The following is a 20165-nucleotide window of genomic DNA, read 5'->3' as shown; positions in this document are numbered from 1 at the left end:
CGTCTACACTGCCCCATCAAACACACCCAGGGCAGGTACAGCACGGGTTAGATACAGAGTAAGCTCCCTCTACACTATCCCATCAAACACTCCCAGGGCAGGTACAGCACGGGTTAGAGACAGACTAACGCTCCCTCTACACTGTCCCATCAAACACTCCCAGGGCACGTTGTGCATGGGTTAGATACAGAGTAAAGCTCCCTCTACACTGTCCCATCAAATACTCCCAGGGCAGGTACAGCACGGGTTAGATACAGAGTAAAGCTCCCTCTACACCGTCCCCTCAAACACTCCATGGGCAGATACTGCACGGGTTAGATACAGAGTAAAGCTCCCGCTACACTGTCCCATCAAAAACTCCCAGGGCAGGTACAGTATGGGTTAGATACAGAGTTAAGCTCCCTCTACACTGTCCCATCAAACACTCCCAGGGCAGGTACAGTATGGGTTAGATACAGAGTTAAGCTCCCTCTACACTGTCCCATCAAAAACTCCCAGGGCAGGTACAGTATGGGTTAGATATAGAGTAAAGCTCCCACTACACTGTCCCATCAAACACTCCCAGGGCAGGTACAGCATGGGTTAGATACAGAGTAAAGCTCCCTCTACACTGTCCCATCAAACACTCCCAGGGCAGGTACAGCACGGGTTAGATACAGAGGAAAGTTCCCTCTGCACTGTCCCAGCAAACACTCCCAGGGCAGTTACAGCACGGGTTAGATACAGAGTAAAGCTCCCTCTACACTGTCCCATCAAACATCCCACGGCAGTAACAGCACGGGTTAGATACAGAGCAAAGCTCCCTCTACATTGCCCCATCAAACACACCCAGGGCAGATGCAGCACGGGTTTGATACAGAGTAAAGCTCCCTCTACACTGTCCCATCAAACACTCCCAGGGCAGGTACAGCACCGGTTAGATGCAGAGTAAAGCTCCCTCTATACTGCCCCATCAAACACTCCCAAGGCAGCTACAGCACGGGTTAGATACAGAGTAAAGCTCCCTCTAAACTGTACCCTCAAACCCTCCCAGGGCAGGTACAGCACGGGTTAGATATAGGTTAAAGCTCCCTCTACACTGTCCCATCAAACCCTCCCAGGGCAGATACAGCACGGGTTAGATACAGTGTAAACCTCCCTCTACACTGTCCCATCAACACTCCCAGGGCAGGTACAGCACAGGGTAGAACTGAGAAAAGCTCCCTCTACACTGTCCCATTCAACACTCCCAGGGCAAGTACAGGACGGGTTAGATACAGAGTAAAGCTCCCTCTCAACTGTCCCATCAAACTCTCCCAGGGCAGGTACAGCACGGGGTTAGATACAGAGTAAAGCTCCATCTACATGGTCCCCTCAAACACTCCCAGGGCAGGTACAGCACGTGTTAGATACAGAGTAACCCACCCTCTACACAGTCCCGTCAAACACGCCCAGGGCAGGTACAGCACGGGGTTAGATACAGAGTAAATCTCCCTCTACACTGTCCCATCAAACACTGCCAGGGCAGGTACAGCATGGGTTGGATACAGAGTAATGCTCCCTCTACACTGTCCCATCAAACACTCCCAGGGCAGGTACATCATGGGATATATACAGAGTAAACTCCCTCTACACTGTCCCATCAAACACTCCTAGGGCAGGTACAGCACGGTGCTAGATACAGAGTAAAGCTCCCTCTACACTGCCCCATCAAACGCTCCCAGGGCAGGTACAGCACGGGTTAGATACAGAGTAAAGCTCCCTCTACACTGTCCCATCAAACACTCCCAGGGCAGGTACAGCATGGGTAAGATACAGAGTAAAGCTCCCTCTACACTGTCCCATCAAACACTCCCAGGGCAGGTACAGCACAGGGTTAGATACAGAGTAAAGCTCCCTCTACACTGTCCCATCAAACACTCCCAGGGCAGGTACAGCACAGGGTTAGATACAGAGTAAAGCTCCCTCTACACTGTCCCATCAAACACTCCCAGGGCAGGTACAGCACGGGTTAGATACAGAGTAAAGCTCTCTCTACACTGTCCCATCAAACACTCCCAGGGCAATGACAGCAAGGAGTTAGATACAGAGTAAAGCTCCCTCTGCACTGTCCCATCAAACACTGCCAGGGCAGGTACAGCACGGGTTAGATACAGAGTAAAGCTCCCTCTACACTGCCCCATCAAACACTCCCAGGGCAGTTACAGCACGGGTTAGATACAGAGTAAAGCTCCCTCGACACTGTCCCATCAAACACACCCAGGGTGGGTACAGGACGGGTTAGATACAGAGTAAAGTTCCCTCTACACTGTCCCATCAAACACTCCCAGGGCAGATACAGCATGGGTTAGATACAGTGTAAACCTCCCTCTGCACTGTCCCATCAACACTCCCAGGGCAGGTACAGCACAGGGTAGAACTGAGTAAAGCTCCCTCTACACTGTCCCATCAAACACTCCCAGGGCAGGTTCAGCACTAGTTAGATACAGAGTAAAGCTCCCTCTACACTGTCCCATCCAGCACTCCCAGGGCTGGTACAGGACGGGTTAGATACAGATTAAAGCCCCCTCTCAACTGTCCCATCAAACACTCCCAGGGCAGGTACAGCACGTGTTAGATACAGAGTAACCCACCCTCTACACAGTCCCGTCAAACACGCCCAGGGCAGGTACAGCACGGGGTTAGATACAGAGTAAATCTCCCTCTACACTGTCCCATCAAACACTCCCAGGGCAGGTAGAGCACTGGTTAGATACAGAGTAAAGCTCCCTCTACACTGTCCGATCAAACACTGCCAGGGCAGGTACAGCATGGGTTGGATACAGAGTAAAGCTCCCTCTACACTGTCCCATCAAACACTCCCAGGGCAGGTAGAGCACGGGTTAGATACAGAGTAAAGCTCCCTCTACACTGTCCCGTCAAACACGCCCAGGGCATGTACAGCACGGGGTTAGATACAGAGTAAAGCTCCCTCTACACTGTCCCATCAAACACTCCCAGGGCAGGTACATCATGGGATATATACAGAGTAAACTCCCTCTACACTGTCCCATCAAACACTCCCAGGGCAGGCACAGCACGGGTTAGATACAGAGTAAAGCTCCCTCTACACTGTCCCATTAACACTCCCAGGGCAGGTACAGCACGGGTTAGATACAGAGTAAAGCTCCCTCTACACTGTCCCATCAAACACTCCCAGTGCAGGTACAGCACAGGTTAGATACAGAGTAAGGCTCCCTCTGCACTGTCCCATCAAACACTCCCAGGGCAGGTACAGCACAGGTTAGATACAGAGTAAAGCCACCTCTACACTGTCCCATCAAACACTCCCAGGGCAGGTACAGCATGGGTTAGATACAGAGTAATGCTCGAGCCTGCTCTGTCATTCAATGAGATCATGGCTGATCATCCAAATTCAGTACCCTGTCCCTGCTTTCTCCCCATATCCCTTGATCCCTTTAGCCTTAAGAAATATTTCTAACTCCTTCTTGAATATATTTAATGAATTGGCCTCAACTGCCTTCTGTGGTAGAGAATTCCACAGGTTCACCACTCTCTGGGTGAAGAAATTCCTCCTCATCTCAGTCCTAAATGTCTTACCCCTTATCCTTAGACTGTGACCCCTGCTTCTGGGCTCCCCCGCCATCGGGAACATCCTTCCTGCATCTAGTCTGTCTAGTCCTGTTAAAATTTTATAAGTTTCAATGAGATCCCCTCTCATTCTTCTAAACTCCAGCGAGTATAAGCCCATAGAGTCATAGAGTTATACAGCACAGAAAGAGGCCCTTCGGCCCATCGTGTCTGCGCCGTCCATCAATCCCTGTCCAATCTAATCCCATTTTCCAGCATTTGGTCCATAGCCTTGTATGCAATGGCATTTCAAGTGCTCATCCAAATGCTTCTTGAATGTTGTGAGAGTTCCTGCCTCTACCACCCTTTCAGGCAGTGAGTTCCAGACTCCAACCACCCCCTGGGTGAAAAAGTTCCTCCTCAAATCCCCTCTAAACCTCCTGAACCTTACTTTGAATCTATGCCCCCTTGTTATTGACCCCCCTACTAAGGGGAAAAGTTCCTCTTTACCTACCCTATCTATGCCCCTCATCATTTTGTACACCTCAATCAGGTCCCCCCTCAGCCTTCTTTGCTCCAAGGAAAACAACCCCAGCCTGTTCAGTCTTTCTTCATAGCTGAGGCGCTGCAGCCCAGGTAACATCCTGGTGAATCTCCTCTGCACCCTCTCCAATGCAATCACATCCTTCCTATAGTGAGGCGACCAGAACTGCACACAGTATTCCAGCTGTGGCCTTACCAGCGTTTTGTACAGCTCCATCATAACCTCCCTGCTCTTATACTCTATGCCTCGGCTAATGAAGGCAAGTATCCCATATGCCTTTTTAACCACCTTATCTACCTGTTCCGCTGCCTTCAGGGATCTATGTACATGTACACCAAGGTCCCTCTGACCCTTTGTACTTCCTAGGGTCCTACCACTCATTGTGTATTCCCTTGCCTTATTTGTCCGTCCAAAATGCATCACCTCGCACTTTTCAGGTTTAAATTCCATTTGCCACTTTTCCGCCCATCTGACCAACCCGTTTATATCGTCCTGTAGCCTGAGGCTTTCCTCCTCGCAATTTACCACCCCACCAATTTTCGTGTCATCTGCGAACTTACTGATCATACCTTTTACATTCTCATCCAAATCATTTATGTAGATCACAAACAGCAAGGGACCCAGCACCGATCCCTGAGGTACCCCACTGGACACAGGCCTCCAGTCACAAAAGCAACCTTCAACCATCACCCTCTGCCTCCTGCCACTCAGCCAGTTTAGGATCCAACGTGCCAAGGCACCCTGAATCCCATGGGCTCTTACCTTCTTGACCAATCGACCCAATCTCTCCTCATACGTCATTCCTGCCATCCCAGGTATCAGTCTGGTGAATCTTCGCTGCACTCTCTCCATGGCAAGAACATCCTTCCTCAGATAAGGTGACCAAAACTGCACACAATACTCAAGATGTGGTCTCACCAAGGCCCTGTACAACTGCAGCAAATCATCCTTGTTCCTGTACTTAAACTCTCTCGCTACGAAGGCCAACATACCATTTGCCTTCTTAACCGCCTGCTGCACCTGCATGCTTTCCTTCAGCGACTGGTGCTCAAGGACACCCAGGTCTCGTTGCAATTTCCCTTCTCCCAATCTATTGCCATTCAGATAATAATCTGTCTTCCTGTTTTTGCCACCAAAGTGGATAACCTCGCATTTATCCACATTATACTGCATCTGCCCAATCACCCAACCTGTCCAAATCATACTGGGGTTTCTCTGCATCCTCCTCACAGCGCACACGCCCACCCAGCTTTGTGTCGTCTGCAAACTTGAAGATATTACAGCTAGTTCCTTCGTCTAGATCATCATTAATATATATTGATTAATTGCCCTTGAGAAGGTGGTGGTGAGCCACCTTCTTGAACCGCTGCAGTCCGTGTGGTGAAGGTGCTCCCACAGTGCTGTTAGGGAGGGAGTTCCGGGATTTTGACCCAGTGACAATGAAAGATCGGCGATATATTTCTAAGTCAGAATGGTGTGTGACTTGGAGAGGAACTTGGAGGTGGTGGTGTTCCCACGCGCCTGCTGCCCTTGTCCTTCTAGGTGGAAGAGGTTGCGGGGTTGGGAGGTGCTGCCGAAGAAGCCATGGCGAGTTGTAGATGGTACACACTGCAGCCACGGTACGCCGGTGGTGGAGGGAGTGAATGTTTAAGGTGGTGGATGGAATGCCAATCAAGTGGGCTGCTTTGTCTTGAATGGTGTCGAGCTTCTTGAGTGTTGTTGGAGCTGCACTCATCCAGGCAAGTGGGGAGTATTCCATCACACTCCTGACTTGTGCCTTGTAGATGGTGGAAAAGCTTTAGGGAGTCAGGAGGTGAGTCACTCGCTGCAGATTACCCAGCCTCTGACCTGCTCTTGTTGCCGCAGTATTTATGTGACTGGTCCAGTTAAGTTTCTGGTCAATGGTGTCCCCAGGATGTTGATGGTGGAGGATTTGGCGATGGTACTGCCGTTGAATGTCATGGGGAGGTGGTTAGACTCTCGTTTGTTGGAGATAGTCATTGCCTGGCACTTCTGTGGCGCGAATGTTACCTGCCACTTATCAGCCCAAGCCTGAACGTCGTCCAGGTCTTGTTGCATGTGGGCATGGACTGCTTCATTATCTGAGGAGTTGTGAATGGCACTGAACACTGTGCAGTCATCAGCGAACATCACCATTTCTGACCTTATGTTGGCGGGAAGGTCATTGATGAAGCAGCTGAAGATGGTTGGGCCTAGGACACTGCCCTGAGGAACTCCTGCAGCAATGTCCTGGGGCTGTGATGACTGACCACCAACCACCACAACCATCTTCCTTTGTGCTAGGTATGGCTCCAGCCACTGGAGAGTTTTCCCCCCGATTCCCATTGAGTTCAGTTTTTCCAGGGCTCCTTGATGCCACACTTGGTCAAATGTTGCCTTGATGTCAAGGGCAGTCACTCTGACCTCAGCTCTGGAATTCAGCTCCTTTGTCCATGTTTGGACCAAGGCTGTAATGAGGTCGGGAGCCGAGTGGTCTTGGCGGAACCCAAACTGGGCACCAGTGAGCAGGTTATTGGTGAGTAAGTGTCGCTTGATAGCACTGTCAGTGACATCTTCCATCACTTTGCTGATGATTGAGAGTAGATTGATGGGGCAGTAATTGGCTGGATTGGATTTGTCCTGCTTTTTCTGGAGAGGACATACCTGGCCAGTTTTCCAAATTGTCGGATAGCTGCCAGTGATGTAGCTGTACTTGAACAAACTATTATGTAAGACAGTGGAAAGAATCTCAGGAAAACAATCAAAGCTGCACGTCCTTAAATTTTATACGTTGGGTTTTCTCATTTAGGAACTGATAATATAAGATGCAAAATTTGGAAGTCTTTGCAGAGAAACTCCAGTATGATTTGGACAGGTTGGGTTATTGGGCAGATGCATGGCAGATGCAGTATAATGTGGATAAATGCGAGGTTATCCACTTTGGTGGCAAAAACAGGAAGGCAGATTATTATCTGAACGGCAATAGATTGGGAGAAGGGGAAGTGCAACGAGACCTGGGTGTCCTTGTGCACCAGTCGCTGAAGGTAAGCATGCGGGTGTAGCAGGCGGTTAAGGAGGCAAATGGTATGTTGGCCTTCGTAGCGAGAGGGTTTGAGTACAGGAACAAGGATGTCTTGCTGCAGTTGTACAGGGCCTTGGTGAGACCACACCTTGAGTATTGTGTGCAGTTTTGGTCGCCTTATCTGAGGAAGGATGTTCTTGCCATGGAGGGAGTGCAGCGAAGATTCACCAGACTGATACCTGGGATGGCAGGAATGACGTATGAAGAGAGATTGGGTCGATTGGGCTTATATTCACTAGAGTTTAGAAGAATGAGAGGGAATCTCATTGAAACTTATAAAATTCTAACAGGACTAGACAGACTAGATGCAGGAAGGATGTTCCTGATGGCGGGGGAGTCCAGAACCAGGGGTCACAGTCTAAAGATAAGGTGTAAGCCATTTAGGACTGAGATGAGGAGGAATTTCTGCACCCAGAGTGTGGTGAACCTGTGGAATTCTCTACCACACAAGGCAGTTGAGGCCATTTCATTAAATATATTCAAGAAGGAGTTAGATATATTTCTTAAGGCTAAAGGGATCAAGGGGTATGGGGAGAAAGCAGGGACAGGGTACTGAGTTTGGATGATCAGCCATGATCTCATTGAATGGCAGAGCAGGCTCGAGGGGCCGAATGGCCTACTCCTGCTCCTATCTTCTGTGTTTCTATGTCTGTTTTTAAAAGGCCAAGATGTATACCAGTAACCTCCTGACCAGGAGGTTCATGTTTCCCTTTTTAAATTTTTTTTATTTAGTTCACATTTACTTTTAAATAAGTTACACCCAAATAACTGACTTCAATTGTCCTTCAGTTTATTGCAAAAATTCTTTAAAGCGATCCAGACCGAGCTGGCTTTTCTTTTGTCATTTAATTTATTTTTTTGATCTTTTCATCAAGATCCAGTTTACATCACGAAAATGCTGATGAACCCACTAAACAAAGAAATATTAAAGATTTACAGAGGGTTTTTTTTGCTCTTATTGCTAGGCCGCACCTGGAGTATTGCGTCCAGTTCTGGTCCCCACACTTTAGGAAGGATGTGAAGGCCCTTGAGAGGGTGCAGAGGAGATTTACCAGAATGGTTCCGGGGATGGGGGATCTTGGCTACAAGGACAGGTTGGAGAAGCTGGATTTGTTTTCATTAGAGCAAAGGAGGTTGAGGGGTGATTTGATCGAGGTGTACAAGATTATGACGGGTTTGGATAGGCTAGATGGGGAAAGGCTGTTCCCACTAGTTGATGGAACGAGGACTAGGGGACACAGATTTAAAGTTCTGGGTAAGAGACACAGGGGGGGGACGTGTGGAAAAACGTTTTTATGCAGTGAGTGGTGAGGACCTGGAACTCGCTGCCGACGGAAGTGGTGGAAGCGGAGTGGGGGGCAAAAATTAGGTTACTTTGCGCCTCCTGTTAGTGCCCTAAGAGGGTGCTAACGGGACGCAAAGCAACGAGCGCCCGGGCACGGCGCCGCCAACACCTCCCGCGAAATTCAGCGGGAGGTTAGCGGCGGCAGTAACCGTTAGCGCCCTGCGGTACAGGCGCCCCAGAGGGGGCGCGACTCAATTTTTTTTTCCCTCAAAGTTTCCAAGGGGAGACTGGATAGGCACTTGAGGGAAATAAACTTGCAGGGCTACGGGGATAGAGCGGGGGAATGGGACTGACTGGATTGCTCCGCAGAGAGCCGGCACGGACTCGATGGGCCGAATGGCCTCCTTCTGTGCTGTTATGACTCTATGGGTGCCTTTATAATATACAATTCCCATACTACATAATCCTAAAAGAAGCTTGGAAGAACAGTTTGGAGTTTCCATAGTACATACTGACATAAGAAAACTACTAGGCTCTTGGTCTAAGTATTAAACAAGGCTTTAATCAGCTGTTTTTCAACATGGAGATCTAGTTTTGTCCTTCACTAGTTCCTGTTCAAGAATGTCCTGCGCAAGCTGGGCCCATGCAGAATCACAGAATCACAGAAACCCCACAGTGCAGATAGAGGCCATTTCGGCCCATCAAGCCTGCACCGACACATATCCCACCCGATCCCCGTAACCCCTACACCAACACATATCCCACCCTATCCCCGTAACCCCATGTATTTAATCCCCCTAACACTAAGGGTCAATTTATCATAGCCAATCAACCTAACCCGCACATCTTTGGACTGTGGGAGGAAACCGGAGCACCCGGAGGAAACCCACGCAAACACGGGCAGTCACCCGAGGCCGGATTTGAACCCGGGTCCCTGGCGCTGTGAGGCAACAGTGCTAACCACTATGCCACCGTGCTGCCCGTATTATTTCATGTCTTTCATGAATGACTGATTCATGTCACATGCCTTGTGATTATTGCCCTATTTTAACAAATTTAGCAGATGCCATCCATGCCACTTTAGCAACATCTCTTTTACATATAATGGCACTACTTCCTTTATTTTGCACTCGGTTTCTATTTTGGGAATTATCTAAGGATTTCTCATGCAACGGTTTAAGGATATCTATGCCAGGCTTTCACTGGGAAATGCACCGTTAATACAGTGACTGCCCAAGTACGCCACACCGATCCTTTTAGGTGTGACCTTACGGCCTCCTGCCAATGTTACCGTGGCCCCTGCTGGCACTGCCCGTTTATAAAGCCCAGGACCCCATCGGCTTTGTTAGCCTGTCCTGCCACCTTCAAAGACTTGTCTCTCTGTTCTTGCAGCCCCGTTCGCATTGTAGCATTTAGCACGTATTGTCGCTCCTCATTCTTCCTGCCGAAATGTGTCACCTCGCGCTCTGCTGCCTGGAGTTTCATTTGCCATGCACCCGCCCATTCCACCGGCCCGTCTCTGTCTTCTTGTCCGCTGTTTCTCAGTGGGCAGCACACTCGCCCCTGAGTCAGAAGGTTGTGGGTTCAAGTCCCACTCCAGGGACTCGAGCACATAAAAGCTAGGCTGACAATCCAGCGCACTGCTGAGGGAGTGCTGCATAGAAACAAAGAAGATAGGAGCAGGAGTAGGCCATTCGGCCCCTCGAGCCTGCTCCGCCATTCAATGAGATCATGGCTGATCATCCAAATTCAGTACCCTGTCCCTGCCTTCTCCCCATATCCCTTGATCCCTTTAGCCTCAAGAAATATATCCAACTCCTTCTTGAATATATTTAATGAATTGGCCTCAACTGTCTTCTGTGGTAGAGAATTCCACAGGTTCACCACTCTCTGGGTGAAGAAATTCCTCCTCATCTCTGTCCTAAATGGCTTACCCCTTATCCTTAGACTGTGACCCCTGGTTCTGGACTCCCCGACCATCGGGAACATCCTTCCTGCATCTAGTCTGTCTAGTCCTGTTAGAATTTTATAAGTTTCAATGAGATCCCCTCTCATTCTTCTAAACTCCAGCGAATATAAGCCCAATCGACCCAATCTCTCCTCGTACGTCATTCCTGCCATCCCAGGTATCAGTCTGGTGAATCTTCGCTGCACTCCCTCCATGGCAAGAACATCCTTCGTCAGATAAGGCGACCAAAACTGCACACAATACTCAAGGTGTGGTCTCACCAAGGCCCTGTACAACTGCAGCAAGACATCCTTGCTCCTGTACTCGAATCCTCTCGCTACGAAGGCCAACATACCTTTTGCCTTCTTAACCGCCTGCTGCACCTGCATGGTTACCTTCAGCGACTGGTGCACAAGGACACCCAGGTCTCGTTGCACTTCCCCTTCTCCCAATCTATTGCCGTTCAGATAATAATCAGCCTTCCTGTTTTTGCCACCGAAGTGGATAACCTCGCATTTATCCAGAAGAGCAGGTGTCTTGGCCAATATTTATCCCTCAACCAACATAACAGAGAGATGATCTGGTCATTATCACATTGCTGTTTGTGGGAGCTTGCTGTGCGCAAATTGGCTGCTGCGTTTCCCACACTACAACAGTGACTCCACTTCAAAAATACTTCATTGGCTGTACAGCGCTTTGAGACATCCGGTGGATCGTGAAAGGCGCTATCTAAATGCAAGTCTTTCATTTCTTGAAGTCTATTACTGTCTTCCTCACTATTTACTACACTTCCAAGTTCTGTATCAACTGCAAATTTTGAAATTGTGCCCTGTACCCCCCAAGTCCAGGTCATTAATTATATCTGAAACAGCAGTGGCCCTTGTACTGAACCCTGGGGAACATCACTCGAGTCCAAAAAACAGCCATTCACCACAACTCTCGGTTTTCTAACCATTAGCCAATTTTGCATCCATGCTACTACTATCCCTTTTATCCCATGGGCTTCAAATTTGCCAACAAGCCTAGCATGTGTAACTTCGGATGGCAGGACTGACGTACGAGGAGAGATTGGGTCGATTAGGCTTATACTCGCTGGAGTTTAGAAGAATGAGAGGGGAGCTCATTGAAACTTATAAAATTCTAACAGGACTGGACAGACTAGATGCAGGAAGGATGTTCCCAATGGCGGGGGAGTCCAGAACCAGGGGTCACAGTCTAAGGATAAGGGGTAAGCCATTTTGGACTGAGATGAGGAGGAATTTCTTCACCCAGAGAGTGGTGAACCTGTGGAATTCTCTACCACAGAAGGCAGTTGAGGCCAATTCATTAAATATATTCAAGAAGGAGTTGGATATATTTCTTAAGGCTAAAGGGATCAAGGGATATGGGGAGAAGGCAGAGACCGGGTACTGAATTTGGATGATCAGCCATGATCTCATTGAATGGCGGAGCAGGCTCGAGGGGCCGAATGGCCTACTCCTGCTCCTATCTTCTATGTTTCTATGTCAATGCCTTTTAGCAGTCCATATACACAACACCAGCCGCACTACCCTCATCAACCATCTCCGTTACTTCGATCAAGTTAGTCAAACACAATTTGAAAAGGAAGAAATAACAACAGAAAAAGCTGGAAAAACTCAGCAGGCCAGGGCAGCACCCGTGGAGAGAGAAACAGAGTTAACGTTTCAGGTCGATGACCCTTCGTCAGAACTGGAAAAAGCTGGAGATGGAAAGCAGGTTTAGGGGCTGGGAAAAGGGGGAGGGAGTGAAAGAACAAAAGGGAAGGTCAGTGATAGGATAGAAAGCAGGAGAGATTAAGAGACATTAAGAGATATTCAAGGCGAGAGGAGGTGGTAATGGGGCAGGTTATGGAACAAAGGATGGTTCCAAATGGGGTGTGAATTGCGCTGGCAGAATGGAGGACAGCGGCCATGTGGCAGGGAAGAAGAAAAAAGAAAATATATATATGTGATAGGGGCCGAGGTTATGATCTGAAATTGTTGAACTCGATGTTGAGTCCAGAGGGCTGTAAAGTGCCTAATCGGAAGATGAGGTGCTGTTCCTCGAGTTTACGCTGAGCTTCCGTGGAACAATGCAAGAGGCCGAGGATGGTGAGGTCTGAGTGGGAGTGGAGCGGTGAATTAAAGTGACAGGCCACCGGGAGCTCAGGGTCCCCCCTTACAGACTGAACGGAGGTGTTCCGCAAAGCGGGTCGCACAACCTGCGTTGAAACATAGAAACAGAGAAGATAGGAGCAGGAGTAGGCCATTCGGCCCTTCGAGCCTGCTCCGCCATTCAATGAGATCATGGCTGATCATCCAAATCAGTGCCCTGTCCCTGCCTTCTCCCCATATCCCTTGATCCCTTTAGCCTTAAGGAATATATCCAACTCTTTCTTGAATATATTTAATGAACTGGCCTCCACCGCCCTCTGTGGCAGAGAATTCCACAGGTTCACCACTCTCTGGGTGAAGAAATTCCTCCTCATTTCAGTCCTAAATGGTTTACCCCTTATCCTTAAAAAGACTTGCATTTAGATAGTGCCTTTCACGACCCACCGGACATCTCAAAGCGCTTTACAGCCAATGAAGGTATTTTTGAAGTGGGGTCACCGTTCTAATGTGGGAAACGCGGCAGCCAATTTGCGCACAGCAAGGCCCCACAAACAGCAATGTGCTAATGACCCAGATCATCTGTGTTTGTTATGTTGGTTGAGGGATAAATATTGGCCAGGACACAGGGGATAAAACTGCCCTACTCTTCAATCGAAATAGTGGCCATGGGACCTTTTACGTCCACCCGAGAGAGCGGACAGGGCCTCAGTTTAACGTCTCATCCGAAAGACGGCACCTCGACAGTGCAGCACTCCCTCAGCACTGCACTGGAGTGTCAGCCTAGCTTTATGTGCTCGAGTCCCTGGAGTGGGACTTGAACCCACAACCTTCTGACTTAGAGGCGAGGGTGCTACCCACTGAGCCACAGCTGACACTAATTTGCCTTTAATAAATCTGTGCTGGCTTTCATTTATTAGCCCCTTACTTTTCAAAATGCCAATTAGTTTTGTCCCAGCTTACTGCCTCGAAAAGTGCCTTATTGCCATTTCTCTCCACAGCCTGTCTCCCAGGTTACTACAAGGAGTCTGCTGGCGATTCAGCCTGCTCAAAGTGTCCATCACACAGCAAGTCCGAGGCGGAGAGTTCCACATCCTGCCCATGTAACGAGGGCTTTTACAGAGCTCTGGAAGAGTCATCAGACCAGCCCTGCACAGGTAAGTACCAAGGAAGTCAAACTGGCAGTGCAGAGGGAGCTTTAATCTGTATCTAACCCATGCTGTACCTGTCCTGGGAGTGTTTGATAGGACAGTGCAGAGGGAGCTTTAATCTGTATCTAACCCGTGCTGTACCTACCCTGGGAGTGTTTGATGGGACAGTGCAGAGGGAGATTTACTCTGTATCTAACCCGTGCTGTACCTGCCCTGGGAGTGTTTGATGGGACAGTGTAGAGGGAGCTTTACTCTGTACCTAACCCCGTGCTGTACCTGCCCTGGGAGTGTTTGATGGGACAGTGTAGAGGGAGTTTTACTCTGTATCTAACTCGTGCTGTACCTGCCCTGGGAGTGTTTGATGGGAGAGTGTAGAGGGAGCTTTACTCTGTATCTAACCCCATGCTGTACCTGCCCTGGGAGTGTTTGATGGGACAGTGTAGAGGGAGCTTTACTCTGTATCTAACCCGTGCTGTACCTGCCCTGGGAGTGTTTGTTGGGACAGTGTAGAGGGGGCTTTACTCTGTATCTAACCCATGCTGTACCTGCCCTGGGAGTGTTTGATGGGACAGTGTAGAGGGAGCTTTACTCTGTATCTAACCCATGCTGTACCTGCCCTGGGAGTGTTTGATGGGACAGTGTAGAGGGAGCTTTACTCTGTATCTAACCCGTGCTATACCTGCCCTGGGAGTGTTTGATGGGACAGTGTAGAGGGGGCTTTACTCTGTATCTAACCCGTGCTGTACCTGCCCTGGGAGTGTTTGATGGGACAGTATAGAGGGAGCTTTACTCTGTTTCTATCCTGTGCTGTACCAGCTCTGGGAGTGTTTGTTCGGGCAGTGTAGAGGTAGCTTTACTCTGCATCTAACCCGTGCTGTACCTGCGCTGGGAGTGTTTGATGGGACAAATTAGAGGGAGATTTACTCAGTATCTAACCCGTGCTGCACATGCCCTGGGAGTGTTTGATGGGACAGTGTAGAGGGAGCATACTCTGTATCTAACCCATGCTGTACCTGCCCTGGGAGTGTTTGATGCGGCAGTGTAGAGGGGGCTTTACTCTGTATCTAACCCATGCTGTACCTGACCTGGGAGTGTTTGTTGGGACAGTGTAGAGGGAGCTTTACTCTGTATCTAACCCATGCTATACCTGCCCTGGGAGTGTTTGATGGGACAGTGTAGAGGGGGCTTTACTCTGTATCTAACCCGTGCTATACCTGCCCTGGGAGTGTTTGATGGGACAGTGTAGAGGGGGCTTTACTCTGTATCTAACCCGTGCTGTACCTGCCCTGGGAGTGTTTGATGGGACAGTGTAGAGGGAGCTTTACTCTGTATCTAACCCCATGCTGTACCTGCCCTGGGAGTGTTTGATGGGACAGTGTAGAGGGAGCTTTACTCTGTATCTAACCCGTGCTGTACCTGCCCTGGGAGTGTTTGTTGGGACAGTGTAGAGGGGGCTTTACTCTGTATCTAACCCATGCTGTACCTGCCCTGGGAGTGTTTGATGGGACAGTGTAGAGGGAGCTTTACTCTGTATCTAACCCATGCTGTACCTGCCCTGGGAGTGTTTGATGGGACAGTGTAGAGGGAGCTTTACTCTGTATCTAACCCGTGCTATACCTGCCCTGGGAGTGTTTGATGGGACAGTGTAGAGGGGGCTTTACTCTGTATCTAACCCGTGCTGTACCTGCCCTGGGAGTGTTTGATGGGACAGTGTAGAGGGAGCTTTACTCTGTATCTAACCCGTGCTGTACCTGACCTGGGAGTGTTTGATGGGACAGTGTAGAGGGAGCTTTACTCAATTCAATTCAATTCAATTCAATTCAAATCGCTTTATTGGCATGACAAGTTACATCTTATGTTGCCAAAGCATCGGAAAACATTCGTGTTTGTTCACAAAAATACAGATCTATCCATACAGTGTATAAACAGATATGTCCCTGAGTGTATAAATATATACTTTCATATAATTTATATATACTCTTTTCTTATATTTACTGTTGTCCCTCTGTTTATGGCAAGCTGTAACATAGTGTGCTGCTAGTGTTATGCAATTTCTCTCTTCCCCTAGTAGGTATGGGAGTTTTTGGTCGTCATTCAAATTTCTGAATTCCGGGCATATTTTTGTGAATTTTGGGTAGAAATTCTCCCTTATGCCCTGATATTTTCTCTCTATCTAAGCCGTGCTGTACCTGCCCTGCGAGTGTTTGATGGGACAGTGTAGAGAGAGCTTGACTCTGTATCTAACCCGTGCTGTACCTGCCCTGGGAGTGTTTGATGGGACTGTGTAGAGGGAGCTTCACTCTGCATCTAACACGTGCTGTGCCTGCCCTGGGAGTGTTTTATGGGACAGTGTAGACCATGCATTACTCTTTGTCTAACCCATGCTGTACCTGCCCTGGGAGTTTTTGATGGGGCAGTGTAGAGTCAACTTTACTCTCTATCTAACCCGTACTGTGCCTGCCCTGGGAGTGTTTTATGGGACAGTGTAGAGGGAGCTTTAGTCTGTATCTTACCCCGTGCTGTACCTGTCCTGGGAGTATTTGATGGGAAAGTGTAGAGGGAGCATTGCTCTGTATCTAACCCATGCTGTCCCTGCCCTGGGAGTGTTTGATGGGACAGTGTAGAGGGAACTTTACTCTGTATCTAACCCGTGCTGTACCTGTCCTGGGAGTGTTTGGTGAGACAGTGTAGAGGGAGCTTTACTCTGTATCTAAGCTGTGTTCTACCTGCCCTGGGAGTGTTTGATGGGACAATGTAGAGGAGCTTTACTCTGCATCTAACCCGTGTTCTACCTGCCCTGGGAGTGTTTGATGGGACAGTGTAGATGGAGCTTTACTCTGTATCTAACTCATGCTGTACCTGCCCTGGGAGTGTTTGATGAGACAGTGTAGAGGGAGCTTTACTCTGCATCTATCCTGTGCTGTACCTGCCCTGGGAGTGTTTAATGTGACAGTGTAGCTTTACTCTGTATCTATCCTGTAACGTCCGTGTGTAATTGAGACACGGACTGCAGAAGTTGGTTATAACAGGTATTTACTGAATGGAGACAAAACTGGAACTTCTATACAAAGTTACTACACAGGCTTTTATACAGGGGTGGTCACTACTGGTACTGCAGTATACAGGGGCTGCAGAATATAGTTCCTTCTTCAAAGTACATACACTACAATTCCTCCCCTTTTAGCTAAACAGTACATAACATTCGATTAATAATTAAATAACATATTTACAATTACAGTTGCTATATACATTAGCTGAAGTTAATCAATTATAAATTCAGTCTTTGAGGAGGCTTCCTGATTCTGTCCGGATAACGCCTCTCTGGGGTATCAGGTTCTTCTGGCAAAGTTGATTCGGGATCAACGTCGTTGTTTGGTTCGTCTGCTTCCAATATCACCGATTCTGAGGTAGATGCAATTGGTACTTCGGTTTCATCACCAGGTGTATAGGATCGTGGTGTAGATTTGACATTTTCCAGTGACTCTAAAATCTGGTCAGCATGGCGTCTTACAATGCTCTCTCCAACGTCCACGGTATACATTAGAGGTCCTTGCCGTGTGCAGATCGTTCCTGGCTGCCATTTCTCTGTGCGGTAGTCCCGGGCCAAAACTGGTTGACCTATCTTAAACTCCTGGTTGGCCTTTCATTCATATTCTGAAACTGCCTGTTCTCCACATCTCTTCTGATGTTTGGCTTAACCAAATCCAAGCGGCATCTTAGTCTTTGATTGAAGAACATCATGGCTGGAGTTTGGTTGGTAACCGCATGTGTCACATTCCGGTAGGCAAACAAGAAGTTATCCACCTTGTGTTGTAGGGGTATGTCTTCATTACACATTGCCTTGATGTGGTAAACCACTGTTAACCCTATACATGTCTGTGTGGTAAACCACTGTTAACTCTGTACAAGTCCGGGCATGTCTCCACCCCTGGCTCCACCCCTAAGCCCGGGTATAAAGGTGACTCACCACCTTCCCCCAGGAGCTCTTAGGATGGATTCACTAGCAGAGGCATGCTCCAGTTCTTAGTCAATAAAAGCCTACTTCATATAAGTCCATCTCGTAGTCTTTGGTGTTGTTGATAGCACATCAATTCTTGAAGCTGGAACGTTTAGACCTGGATCCTCAAGCAGCAGATGCAGCCAATAACTTTGAAATAACAACAGAAAATGCTGGAAAAACTCAGCAAGTCAGGCAACATCCGTGGAGAGAAATTTGAGTTGACGTTTCGGGTTTGACCCTTCTTCAAAACTGGAGAGAAAAGGAACTAGATCGAAGGCAGGGCTGCGATCGGACAAAAGAATAAAGAACCAAAAGAAGTAAAAGAGATTAGAAGCTAGACGAGATGGTAATAGGCTGGGATTAGGTGTAAAGTGTACTGGCAGGGTAAAAGATAGCTGCCAGGTGTGAGAGAGAAACAAAAGGAAAGGGGGGGGGGGGAAAGGAAAGGAGTGGAAAAATATAAGTGAAATGAAATAGGGGCCGAGGTTATGATCTGAAATTGTTGAACTCGATATTGAGACCGGAAGGCTGCAGAGTGCCTAATCGGAAGATGAGGTGCTGTTCCTCGAGTTTACGTTGAGCTTCCGTGGAACAGTACAAGAGGCCAAGGACGGTGAGGTCCGAGTGGGAATGGAGCGGTGAATTGAAATGACAGGCGACCGGAAGCTCGGGGTCACCCTTACGGACTGAACGGAGGTGTTCCGCAAAGCGGTCACCCAATCTGCGTTTGGTCTCCCCAATAACTTTGAACACTGGCTGAGCTGTTTCGAAGCCTTCCTGGAGGCCTCCAGCACTACTGTCACTACAGATGACGCGAAACGGCTTGTCTTGAACTCACGGGTGAGCCACCGAGTCTACTCGATCATCCGAGACGCCACTACTTACGCGGCCACCATCGCGACGCTAAAGGAACAATACGTGAGGCCTGTTAACGAGGTCTACGCCAGATACCTCCTGGCTACCCGAAAACAGCGCCCCAGGGAATCGGGCGCTGAATATTTACTGGCACTGAGAGTCCTCGGCCGGGACTGTAATTGCAAAGCGGTGACGGCCAAGGAATGCACGGAAGACCTGATCCGAGACGCCTACGTAGCCGGCATCAGGTCCAACTATACTCTGCAGAGGCTGCTGGAACAGAGGGGGCTCGACCTGCAGAAGACGGTGGCCCTCGCTAACTCGCTAGACGTGGTCCTCCAGAACATGGACACCTACCCCCCTGACCGGATGGCCATGTGGATGCCACGGGAGCAGCCATCTTGGGACCCGGTAAGGCCACAAGCCGCCAGCAGGCCAACTACAGCTGCAATGACCAGAGGCCAGAAATGCTACTTCTGCGGCCAGGCCAAGCACCCCAGACAGCAATGCCCAGCAAAGGACGCGACCTGCTCCAAATGCGGCAAGAAAGGCCACTACGCGAGACTGTGCAAGGCAAAATCGACCCCCAATTCCAGCAGCGCCGCGTGTGAACCGTACAGGCCGCCATTTTGGACCCCACCAACCGCGTGTGAGCCGTGCGGGCCGCCATTTTGGGCACCACCAGCCGAGGGGGAGCCGCCATCTTGGACACCATTCCGGGACCAGGCCCCCGGCGTGGGAGAATACTACAGCGACCCACCGATCTCGACGATGGCCTCCATCACCCTGGACCAATCTAGGCCCCATCAACTAGCCAGGTCCATGATGAACGTAAAGGTAAATGGCCATGCCACAATTTGCCTTTTCGACTGCGGAAGCACGGAGAGCTTCATCCACCCCGACACGGTGCGATGTTACTCCCTATCGGTTATGCACACACGCCACCAGGTCTTTATGGCCTCAAAGTCCCATACGGCGGACGTCGGCGGCTACTGTGTAGCGACTCTGACAGTGAACGGCGTGGAGTACAGAGAGTTTAAATTCCTCATCCTGCCACAGCTCTGCGCTCCCGTACTGCTAGGATTAGACTTCCAGTGCCATCTGGAGAGCATCACGATGGCATATGGCGGGCCCCTGACCCCACTTACAGTCTGCAGCCGGCAGAATTTAAACACGGCGCCGCGCAAAGTATGCAGCCTGTCCACCCTGAAGGTCAAACCCCCCCCCCCGTTGTTCGCTAACCTCGCCAAAGACTGCAAGCCAATTGCTACTAAAAGCAGGCGGTACAGTGCCGGGGATAGGAGCTTTATTAAATCAGAAGTAGAAAGACTCCTGAGGGAAGGGATTATCGAGGGCAGCACCAGCCCATGGCGAGCCCAAGTGGTGGTAGTGAAGACCGGCGAAAAACAGCGCCTGGTTATTGATTACAGCCAGACGATCAATCGATACACGCAATTAGACGCATACCCACTTCCCCGCATATCTGACATGGTCAACCAGATAGCACAATATCGGGTATTCTCGACGATTGATCTGAAGTCGGCATACCACCAGCTCCCCATCAGGCCTGAGGACCGCCAGTACACGGCCTTCGAGGCTGACGGTCGCCTCTACCACTTCCTCCGAGTCCCCTTTGGCGT

At 49.4% G+C, this 20165-nt stretch overlaps 1 protein-coding gene across 4 annotated transcripts in view; it reads left to right on the top strand.

Annotated features, from left to right (window-relative positions):
- LOC147091405 (ephrin type-A receptor 1-like) overlaps positions 1-20165 on the top strand; it is a 121410-nt gene that overhangs the window by 24683 nt on the left and 76562 nt on the right. For all 4 annotated transcript variants that reach the window (XR_015075202.1, XM_085976763.1, XM_085976762.1 and 1 more), the window contains exon 4: positions 13521-13676. Coding sequence is in view for 3 of the 4 variants with exons in the window: in XM_085976763.1 (XP_085832889.1) it covers positions 13521-13676 (156 nt within the window). In the remaining variant the exon portion in view is untranslated. The remainder of the gene's footprint in view (positions 1-13520; positions 13677-20165) is intronic.

Source organism: Somniosus microcephalus, unplaced genomic scaffold, assembly GCF_052327205.1.
Source record: "Somniosus microcephalus isolate GS21.2 unplaced genomic scaffold, FLI_Smic_1.0 unresolved_chr3, whole genome shotgun sequence".
Classification (NCBI taxonomy): Eukaryota; Metazoa; Chordata; class Chondrichthyes; order Squaliformes; family Somniosidae; genus Somniosus; species Somniosus microcephalus.
This window is presented reverse-complemented; position numbering and strand designations above follow the sequence as displayed.